Source organism: Rosa rugosa, chromosome 2 (genome assembly GCF_958449725.1).
Source record: "Rosa rugosa chromosome 2, drRosRugo1.1, whole genome shotgun sequence".
NCBI classification, from domain to species: Eukaryota; Viridiplantae; Streptophyta; class Magnoliopsida; order Rosales; family Rosaceae; genus Rosa; species Rosa rugosa.
The window spans coordinates 520,651-532,146 of NC_084821.1; the positions used below are offsets into that span (position 1 = coordinate 520,651).

The 11,496-nt window shown below is 39.9% G+C and overlaps 1 protein-coding gene and 1 pseudogene across 1 annotated transcript; one reads left to right on the forward strand and one right to left on the reverse strand.

The window, feature by feature from the left end:
• Nucleotides 1–1,055: 1,055 nt before the first annotated feature.
• On the reverse strand, nt 1,056–3,255 carry LOC133733025 (mitochondrial dicarboxylate/tricarboxylate transporter DTC-like). Its single transcript, XM_062160633.1, has 4 exons — nt 3,068–3,255; nt 2,464–2,825; nt 1,443–1,624; nt 1,056–1,352 (listed from the first exon to the last, which is right to left on the reverse strand). The coding sequence occupies exons 2-4, from the start codon at nt 2,786–2,788 to the stop codon at nt 1,314–1,316; spliced, it is 546 nt and encodes a 181-aa protein (XP_062016617.1). The 5' UTR covers nt 2,789–2,825; nt 3,068–3,255; the 3' UTR covers nt 1,056–1,313.
• Nucleotides 3,256–4,039: 784 nt separating this feature from the next.
• Nucleotides 4,040–9,042, forward strand: LOC133732473 (uncharacterized; annotated as a pseudogene).
• Nucleotides 9,043–11,496: the final 2,454 nt, after the last annotated feature.

Genomic DNA, 11,496 nt, shown 5'->3' on the forward strand with positions numbered 1-11,496 from the left:
TCGGCAGATGTCGACAGGGGCAGGCACAGGTCTCGGCAGGTGTCTCGGCAGCTCTCGGCAGGTCTCGGCAGATGTCTCGGCAGCTCTCGGCAGATGCAGGCACAGGGCTCGGCAGGTCTCGGCAGATCTCGGCAGCTGCTCGGCAGGGCTCGCAGGGGCAGGCACAAGGCAGGGGCCGGTCTGATTTTTCCGACGGCCGGTTCAGGGGGTTTCCGGCCGGTTCCGGTGGTTCCGCCGCCGGTTCTGGGCTCCTTGGGAATAGAGCTTCGATATGTGGGGCGGTGGTTTCAGGATTTTGAAGGTTACGAAATTAGGGTTTTCAGGGTTAGAGCTTCGTGCTGATAACGTGTTGTAGAGAAACTGAAATTGAGAGAAATTTGCTGCTGTCTTCTCATTGATAATAGGGGCCTCTTTATATAGAGGATTACAATGCATAGAATCTCAATCATACAAGGAAAGTAATTCTACATTGATTAGGATTCTAGATCCTTCTAATTAAATCCTATTACCATTAGGTCAAGTAACCTAGAGTTTGGGCCAAACACAAATAGAGATATCCTTAAACAGTAATTACTTATATATTATAGAAGCATATTTTCAATTCATTGATACATTTACAACAATAAGGTTTTTGTTCACTCCACCAGATTTTGAACATTGAAGACCACTCAATTGAAGCTGTAAGGTATCTCATTAGTTTGTTCTGGTGATCAAGGAATGGCTTTATGCTTTGCCAAAAATTTGAAATGTCCCATAACAATCAGATCACTTGTGGCTTATAAAATGGAAATGAGGGCTCGCAATGAAAATAATTCAAACTAAATAAGTTATATGGATGAACATTTTAGAATTTCCTATTTCTTTGGTAGTTTGTATGCTTAAAGCTAAATAAGTCATCAATTCGTTATAATCCTTATGGATCAGAAAGTCACCTACAAGCTGTGAATTAGAATAGTCAACAGTTCTGTAGCTCCCATATAATAAACTGATTATGCGATTGTATAGCAAAGCGCTGCTACTGTATGCAGAACAAAAAAATTACAACACGTCAACACTGCATCAAGATTGTCTCCTTTACATTGTCTTGTCAGGTCCTCCTCCCTATTAACAAGGTCAGAGAGTAGTTTCTTGTAACGGATATGTAATTTACAGCTTGCTTACATTCATAACTCCCAAAATATTGAGGCCAGAAACGAAGTTGATCAATAAAAGTATAAAACCGATAACCAGAGAGTTCGGCCAGCATCTGTGGGATACCAATTTCACATTTAAATATCTTGAATTTAGATTGCTCCAGTCCAATTCCATCATCGTTAGAGTTTCCGAACATTTTCATAAGCAAACCACAGAATCTGCAACCATGAAGCAAGATATCATAACCAATTACTTGCAAACAGAGAAACAAATAAAATGTCTGCGTGTGTTTATGAGGGAGGGAGTACCATGATAGGAGGTCCAACAAGTGCAAACTGTCTAGAAAATCCTGAAAAGAATGCAAGGGGTCCTCTCGATTTTAGAATTTTAAGGGCACAATCCAGGGAGGAGCCACTTTTCCCTTGTGCTAGAACATTTTTTACTGGTACAGAGCATGCTGCACCGAAGAACGCTGAAACCGCACTTGCACCTGAATAAAAGAATACACTATTATCACTTATAAACCAAGAACAAGATATTGTGGGATCATGCAATTTTATAAATGAGCAGAATCTATCCCAATTCCAAGAAAACAAGTACCCCATCAAGAGCATTCTGTTTTATATCTAGAATGCGTCGAAGTTTACTGTTAAAAAAGTGCCAAAATTATCAAATTCAAACTTCCAACATTTGAAGTAAACATATATATTACTTGTAATAATACCATTCTTTTTTATGTAATAAATATAGTAGAGATATCAGAAATCTACCAATACAAGACAGATCTTAGGAGCTACTAGTTGGAAGGGCACAGCTCAGTAAATTTAACATGCAACATAACTAGCATGCCATGTGTTCTTCTTCAGGTCCAAATAGTTGGTTGGGTTATGATTAAGAATTCTAAAATTTCAGATCTCTAGAAACAAAAATAGAAAACTTGAATTACATTCAGGAGATTTATGTGTTTCAGTTTTGTTAAGTCTAACCATCTTTTCATGAATAATTCTTTTTCCCCTTTTTTTCTTTTCCCTTATCACATACAGGTGAGAACCTATGCACCTAAACCAATGGGGGAGAGCAACTACAAGGAAAGGCATAAATCCATTTGACAACGGTAAGAACTGCATATGTTGGTCATCAATCTAAATACCAACAACAAAATAATAACCAAATTATATGATATTGGAAATGTAAATGTCATATGTGTCATTCTGCTGTGATTAAGGAGTTTCAAAATTGTGTTGTGAGATCAGTGTATAGAGGCTACAGATAAGTTTTTATTAAGCTATTAATGCCTGAAAAATCAAGTAATTGTGAGAGGATTTTTACCCAGCTGTGCTCTTGTTTCGCTTAAACCACATGAGTCTCTGAGATAACAAAGGCTTGGATTATATGATGTGAGCATACCCACATTAGTCCCCATTCTTGTCTTCACATAAGGACCGGCATTTGTCCATAGTGCTGAAATTTTTTTATTGGCACTCATAGAGTAGAGAGCATCAAATATGTTTCTGTATTTGGCACGCAGCACTACTGATAAAGTCGTGGGATCAACCCGCGGGAGACATGCAGAAACAAATGGAAAACTGAAGTATGCCTCAGCTGCCCCGGCAATCAACCCGCAAGAAGCTTCCTGATAAAGAGTTAATGCCATTCCATCATTGGTAGCAATTGCTTTGTTTCTTAGAGTCCTAATAGCACAAAGGCAATAAAATCATAATTCAAATAGGGACATTCTAAATCAGATGAACACTAGTTACACTTGAACCAGATAAATAGCCATCTACACTCATTAAACAACAAAGGTTATCACTAATTAACCCGAAAAACAAACATTTGCATTTCTCTATGTGTCATAAGAACCAGTACTAAATCGGTAAAGAATTACAGTGAATACTTAATGTTTTGGCTCATTGGGGACTCGAAAACTTACTCGAATAATCCAAGTTGAAGGCTTGTAGATAAAGTACGGATCACAATCCCATCAGGACACGACTGCAAACAACAATGAAATTCACCCAAGTTTAATCTTGAAAGCCCTTGTCAGAATTCAACATCAAGATGTTAACTTTCTTGTTCAAAACTCAAAACCCAAAACCCTGAAAGTGAAAAAGATGGGACTTCGGCGAATGGGAGATAACAATGGGGAGTAGTAGATAGCAGCGAAAGGAACATAAAGGGTCAAGCCTTGAAGAAACGCAGCGAGTCCGCCATTGACGAAGGGCTTTAGCGACGGCCAACGCTCAATAAACGGCACGTCGTACTCTGGCTTGGTCGTCTTCTTCTTGTTCTGGTCTATGATGAAGCTCATATCATTTGCAATTCCAGTGGCTACTCTCTGCTTCTCTTCCATCTCTCCCGCCACCTTCTCTCTATTGTGACGCCCAAATTGGAACCTAAAGTTAAATGGGCCGTCTTTGCTCATCAGGCCCATGATTTTTCTTGCGAAAAATTTGGAAGAGGGTAATTCGTAGCTGTAATAAAGTTGCACACTCACTAGCTAGCCAGTTGATATCACTAGTTTTTGGAAAGAGGTCGACCTCCTTGGCTTCATACTCTTCTCCTGAATAATCTAAATATTTGGGGGGGTTGGGGGTATGCTTTTTTTTTTACTTGCTTTGATCGGGTAGGTTTCTAATGAGGTCATATTTTACTGTTTAGATGTAATATCCGAACGTTTTGAATGAAATTCTATATTCCGATTACAACCACTGGCTGCGATTACAACCACTGGCTTATCGTCATGGACTTCCCCAGAGATAACAAGCCTTCTCCCGAAGAGATGGTCAGAACTTATGAGGAAACCTGTGCTAGATGGAAATGAAAACCGTGTGTGTGGTTAATTAATGGTCTTCCTTACACGATTCACTTGTATATTTTTTAGAAATTGGTGACTTCAATTGAGGTAGCTTGCTTAAATTTTTAAGAAATTGGTGAGTTTTCGATTGGCTATTGTTAGATGATAGGGATACGAGTTGCGAGTAGGATTAGAACAGCCAATTTCAACAAGTTGGACTGTATGATTTACTTGATTTTCAGCTGAATTCAGTATTATTATAGGCCGAGCTACTTTAGTTTGAAGTTGGAAACTTTTGTGGATTTTGTGGTGAATGTTTTACTAGAATGAACTTTGTATTAGTGATCTGTTTTTAAATGTGTTAGTTCTCTTGGGTGCATTGTAGATGGCTAGATGGGATGAGATTCTGTCTCTTCCTGTACAGAATCTTCCAACTTTGGAGTTTTCCGCTGCTGATCTTGTGTGGTCGAAGCTGGAAGGTTGGCGTGACAAGAGTTGCTGTAATCCCCTATACCAGAGTTGATGCTTCTGTGAGGGGTGAATCTTCGAACAAAAAGTGTCCAACAAGATTTCATGTGGAAGTGAGGCGGCGGCGGCAGGCAAAGACTAATTGCAAACCAAAGGTTGATGGCATCCTTGAATATATTGTGCAAGTTCTTATTTTTTTGTTCTCTCTGTCCATTGTAGCCAGTGTCCTGCATCCTTCCAGCTTAACTTTGTCTTCTTTTCAATGTGTAGATATTGGTGTTCTTTTGGTCCTGATGACCACAGGATGGGCGGCTCTATATGACCCAGTAGGACTAATTATGTCCCAAAGAAGAAAAATTCTGGTCGACCAAACACCAAGAGAGGTTGTACCTGCCACTTTATGGTGAAACGCTTAATTGCTGAACCATCAGTAGCACTTCTTGTATATAATTCTGTTAAGCATGTGGATAAGAAAGGATTGCCATGCCATGGCCCAGAAGATAAGATGGCTGCTGGAACGCGCACTATGTTTGCCCCATACAACTTTGAGGATCTACGCCTTCGTGGTGCTATCTTTGCTATATGTGGGGGTGGGGGTCTCCGTCGAGACCATAATGCAGAGACACACTGAATCTGTAGAGAGACAGGGTGGTCCATGTAATCATGATGACCTCTTAACCCATAGGTATGTTTGCAGACAGGAGAGGAACATTTGACGTTCTACATATGAATTGGATGAGGACGATGCAGTTAGCATCAGCATGTGGGTGGAAAACCATCAGAATAGCATTTTCTTCTATGAGGATTTTTCCAAGACGGACCCTTTCACTTTGGGCATTCAAACAGACTGGCAGCTGCAACAGATGATTCGCTTTGGCAATCACAGCCTTATAGCCTCTGATTCAAGATTCGGAACAAACAAATTAAAGGTCTGTTTTGTTTGTAACCTTTTCTTGTTAATTAGTATTTTTAATAAAATGATAAAGTGACCATGTTCATGTTGGAATGCTATCTAGTATTCTGTTCACAGTCTCCTTGTATTTAACCAAGACAACAAGGCCATTCCGGTAGCATGGATAGTGAGTCCAAAATTTGCCAGTTCTGATACCCATAAATGGATGAGAGCTCTTTGCAATTGAGTTCAGACGAAAGATCCTTCATGGAAGGTGGCTGGGTTCATAGTGGATGATCCTCAGGCTGATGTACACACTATCAGGTGCTCAGTCATTGTTTAAACCTCAAGCTGACAATAGATGGTCTTATAAGCTACTGTTCTGTTTCCTAGAAAATAGTCCATAGATCTTTTTCTATGAAAGTGGCAATGTGAAACCAATTATCATTTCTTGATTAACCTAGTTGCAATGTATTCAATTTCAGTTTTCTACTTATAGGGAGAAGTATATGTTTTCAGTTTGGATATGATAAGCAGGTGGTCTGGGTCCTTGAAATCAATGCCCAGTCTTGAAACTTTAAGATACTACTTCCTAGAACTGTAGATTTCCTCTTTGCCCGCTAAATAATAGGATCCAGGTGTTTATTCATTCAGAGTTTGAGTTGATACACCAGGATTGTGTGTTTTAGTGCAAATGGTTTTGTCAATGAATAATTTAAGATTGATAAGATATATTGCCCTGTAAAAGGATGTTTAGTTTTGAAGTTGAAAGCTGAAGAATATTCATTCTTTATTTAATGATGTTTCCTTTTGGGGTTTGGGTCAGTGGCAATACAGGCAACTATTTGAACTAATCTGGAGCTGTATTTCTTTTTCTTGTTTCAATCAATGAGTTGAAGCTAATGGAATTCCTTTATTTTCATTGAACGCAGGGATGTATTTCAGTGCTCAGTGCTGATAAGCTTTTGGTGGGTTCATCATGCATGGCGTAAAAACTTGGTAAAGAAATATTTGGAGGACGAGATGCGAGCTACAATATCAAGAAGGCTTCATCAGGCAGTAGAGAACATATGTCAACTACGAGCAACAGATGGTGTGTTTGCAGATTTCATGGAAGTCTTTGTTGATGCATCAGATTTTGTGGATTACTCTAAGGCAACTTGGTATCCTACAATAGGTTGGTCACTACTCACTATCATCTTAAGTAGAGGTAAATTTTACCCTATGATATAAGCTAACATGTCTAGTAGTTGGATCACAACATAAATTCATGTTTAGTGCCGTGCCAACTAAACAGAAGATTAACCTGCATACATACAGGTTGATGTACATATACCTGCATACATGCATACATATGTATGCACAGTCGTACATTTTAATTACATATATAATAATGACTGTGGGAATGTGTGTATATTTTGGTCTCTTCATACGTGAATGCTGTTTACTATGTATTTATGTTTACTTATGTCCTATGGATTGGGCAGCCGGTTATATGGCAATCTTTAGTTTTTGAAAGATCAAGTTATAGTATGGGGTCAAGGTTTTTAAGTACAGTGGGGCTTCTGTTGTCGTTTTGTTTTCTTTATCTCCTTCTCTTTTAAGAGCCTCTCTTTTTTTTCTTCTTTTTTTTTCCTGAATACTCATTCAAGAAATTTTCTTTTGACTTAGGGAAGTGGACTACTGCATTACAAAGTCTTCCTCTCGCTAGCCAAGGAAACATGTGCAGCAATGGAATTCTACCACAACCAACTCAAGCTTAGGTTATTGAATGAGAAGAAACCCAGTGTCTACCAAAGAGTTGATTGGCTGATTGATAAGCTGGGTACCCAAATGCATTCCTATTTCTGGCTTGATGAATACTCTGAGAAGGATGATTTTGCACGATACTGGAAAGATGAGTGGGTGAACGGTTTAACATCTTGGCGAACAGCTTTGGAGATTCCAGACTCTAATGTTGTCATTGAAGGTACACGTGCAAAAGTAACAGACCAGCTTAATCAAGAAAAGGCTTATGTTGTTTGGAACCCTGGTTCACAATTCAGTATTTGCAACTGCAGTTGGGTAGACATGGGGAACCTGTGTGAGCATATACTCAAGTTAGTGTGCAGGAAAAGAAGTCATTCCGTGCCATCTGTTAGCTTACTGCAGTTCCACCGGGCCTTACTTGATATGCTCCATTGCCCACCATGATTCTTTAATTCGTGATCACGCTGTTTCTTTAGCGGTCTTTGTACAGAACCAGTTAAATGGACCTAATTTGGAAAGCAGCAATAGCACAACGGATCAGGCAGCTTTCGCCGATAAAGATCTAGAATTAGTAAATGAGGGCCCAGTAAGTGAAGAAGTATTATCTCATAATGAGAATAGTTGTGCGGATGAGCATGTTGCTGTGGGTACTGGGTACTGAAACAAGTAGTCTGGTTGCATGTGGAAATGGTATATATAATGCGGGTTGTGGAGAAGAAATCACTTCTTCTGAGATGGATGTTGACCCATCATCCATCTGTATTTCTCCACCTGGGTTACATTCTGTTGATGACGTTGTGTCTAGTGGTGTCCTCTCAGGAAGCAGACAGAGGCCCTTGTTTAACACAGAAACTGAAGATCTGCTTCCCGCAGATGATCCTCTCGCTAAGTCAAGTGAATATGAGGATGATATGTTAGATGAAAATTGTGAAAAAAATGTGATGAGTACGGATCCACTCTCCCTTCATATCCCTTGTTCAGCAATGGAGTTTGTGGAGCAATACACAGTACCCCATTCTAATGATCTCCACAGCCATGAAGTCAATCCCGCCGTTATTTCAAAAGTATGTGATGACAATACAGTATATAACAATACCTCCCCATCTTCATCTGTGCCTGTTGAACCACAAGCTTCAGGTGTCATAGAAAATGAGAGCATGGAAATTGAAAGTGTGGACGGAATGGACTTTGTGGAGCATTGCCCATTTACCAATCCTAATGGTAATCACAGCCATGATATCGATATTGCGCCTACTGTTATTTCCAAAAGATCCCCTGACAATACCGTTTATAACAAGACCTCTGCATCTGCATCTATGCCTGTTGAATCAGAAATGGTTGTAATGGCTGAAACCTCAGGTATCATTTTAGAAAATGGTAGAATGGAAATCGGAAGTGAGAATGGAAACACAAGTAAGCACAATCTGTCTGCTGATAATCCTTGCACCTTGGACGGCATTCGTGGTTGTATGATAAATGGTTCAGATTTTAGTCAGGATTCAGAGTCAGTTGGCAATGCGATGGTTGTGTACCCAGAACCATTGCTCAAGTTCTCATCAACATCAAGTTGCAACAAGGAAGAGCTGCCTGTTGAGAATGGGGCCACTGAAACTGGGTCTAGTGAGAAGCCATCTTCAATCACTGAATCTCATCTTAAAAAGTGTAAACTTCAAGAGGGTGCCGAGATCATCAACAACAATGAGGTGATCCGCCAGCCAGTTATCAGTGACATCAATGTTACTTCTGCCAAGGGAAATGCTCGAGGTGAATCTGCTAATGCCTTTTGACTATGGAATTCAACAGACGTGACATATTGGTGCTTCAATGAGCGTTAGGGCCCTTGAACAAGAAAAAAAATGTGTTTAGGGTATTTCTTCATGTACATACTCTTCAATAGATCCAACTATATAGGATTTTTGTTCACTCCACCAACGAAGCTCAATTGAAGCTCTAAGGTATCTCATTAGTTTGTTCTGGTGATCAAGCGATTATAAATATTTTAATAACTATCTGGCTAATCGACTGGATTTTCCCTAGATGGTTCTTGTAATGTTCCCATATGGAGGAAGGAAAACGAATAGCTAGGTAATGTGAATTTGGTTGTTCGGGAACTTTGAAGAGGAGGCCGGTGTATTGCAGGCTTTTTTTTTTTCTTTCCCTTTTTGTTTAAGGGTAATGGTGGAAAGCATGGGGTGAATTTTGGTTGCTGAGTTCATTTAACAACACCCTTATGTAATAAAAATAAATAAATGGTGTCCTAAGTTACTTTGATGAGTGATACATTGCCTCGCTCAACTCAAGGGAGCTGGTCAAATTGCAAATCAGTGGTGTGATGCATCTCTTGTCAGCTTACTATTTGAACATTTGGGAAATTATGTTGATAGCATTTGACGCATGGAATTGCCTGTATCTAAAACGTGCATATACCTCTTTTTGATCTCAAGATTAGTATCAAACTTAGCCAGTCTCTCTCTCTCTGTCCATTGTAGCCAGTCTTCCGGCATCCTTCCAGCTTAACTTTGTCTTCTTTTCAATGTGTAGATATTGGTGTTCTTTTGGTCCTGATGACCACAGGATGGGTGGCTCTATACGCCCCAGTAGGACTAATTATGTCCCAAAGAAGAAAAATTCTGGTCGACCAAACACCAAGAGAGGTTTTACCTGCCACTTTATGGTGAAACGCTTAATTGCTGAACCGTCAGTAGCGCTTCTTGTATATAATTCTGTTAAGCATGTGGATAAGAAAGGATTGCCATGCCATGGCCCAGAAGATAAGACGGCTGCTGGAACACGCGCTATGTTTGCCCCATACATCTCTGAGGATCTACGTCTTCGTGTGCTATCTTTGCTATATGTGGGGGTGGGGGTCTCCGTGGAGACCATAATGCAGAGACACACTGAGTCCGTAGAGAGACAGGGTGGTCCATGTAATCATGATGACCTCTTAACCCATAGGTATGTTCGCAGACAGGAGAGGATCATTCGACGTTCTACATATGAATTGGATGCGGATGATGCAGTTAGCATCAGCATGTGGGTGGAAAACCATCAGAATAGCATTTTCTTCTATGAGGATTTCTCCGAGACGGACCCTTTCACTTTTGTTCACTCCACCTGATTTTGTTCACTTCACCAACGTAGCTCAATTGAAGCTGTAAGGTATCTCATTAGTTTGTTCTGGTGATCAAGAAAATATAAATATTTTAATAACTATATTGTTTAAGGACAAGCAAAATTAACAGAGAGATAGAGAGAGTAATGTTTCTGAGTGAATGAGGATTCATGTGTGTTATTCATCTCCCAAAGGAGTGTATTTATAGGAGTACATTTGTAGTGTGAAAGCTCAAAGATAAACTCAAGCTTGATATCAACTTGATTTACAGCTGCTACTACACATGGGGCTGCAATGATGCAATCTGCCATGCTTGTTGCCTCTTGGGATAAAGCATGTCATACAAGTCTTCATACACTCAAGTACCTATTACATGATATAGACATTTATACTATGACTCATACTATGACTCATACAACATGACTCATACACTATGACTCATATATACTACAACACTCCCCCTTGGATATTTCATGTCAATAGTATTGTCTAGGCCTTGCGCTTCTAAGTTGCCTCGTTAAAAACCTTGCCAAGTAATAAAACCCTGTGGGAAAAAACAACCTTGGTCGAAGGAGAAAAAGAGCACAACGCGCGTTGAGTGTGGAGTAGTAATATCACAGCTTCGGAGATAAGTGAAGTCTTCTTATCAGCATCATAAGTAGGTAATATGTCTACGAGAGGGATGCAAATAGAGTTGCTGCAACAAAACCTTGCCCGGAAAACCCAGTGGGAAAAACCCGTGGTCGAAGGGAAAAGATGAGCAAAAGCATATATGTTGAATCAAAACATCTTCAGGATGTAGTATAAGTGTGGCGACCATGCTAAAGATGTGTCTCGTTAAAACCTTGCCAGGTAACAAAACCCAGTGGGACAAAATAACCCTGGACGAAGGACAAAAAGAGTACACGATGGTCAAGTGGGTATGCTTCTGGATACTCCCCCTGATTTCAACATCTCCTTTGTGTCTCCCAAACGTGGTGCTTCTCTCGTTGCCTCATTAAAAAAAAACCTTGCCGAGTAATAAAAACCCTGTGGGACAAAAATAACCTCGGTCGAAAGGGAAAAAGAGCACAACACACTCTTCACGTTTCGAGACCATATATGTAGACATCTCCCCCTCTGATTGATCTTTGAGGAGAGTCTGTTGTTGCTGATTTTATGCTTGATGTTGTCGCTTTTGATGCAGCCTTGCTTCATTTGTTTCAAAACAAGCAGCATTATTTTAAATGCTTGTAGGCTCATCTGTGGTAGACTTCAAACCACAACTGTTCGAACATGCGTAACTATGGATCCAATCCATATACATTCACGAACCACTTCGTGAAGAGCAATAATCTCTACATT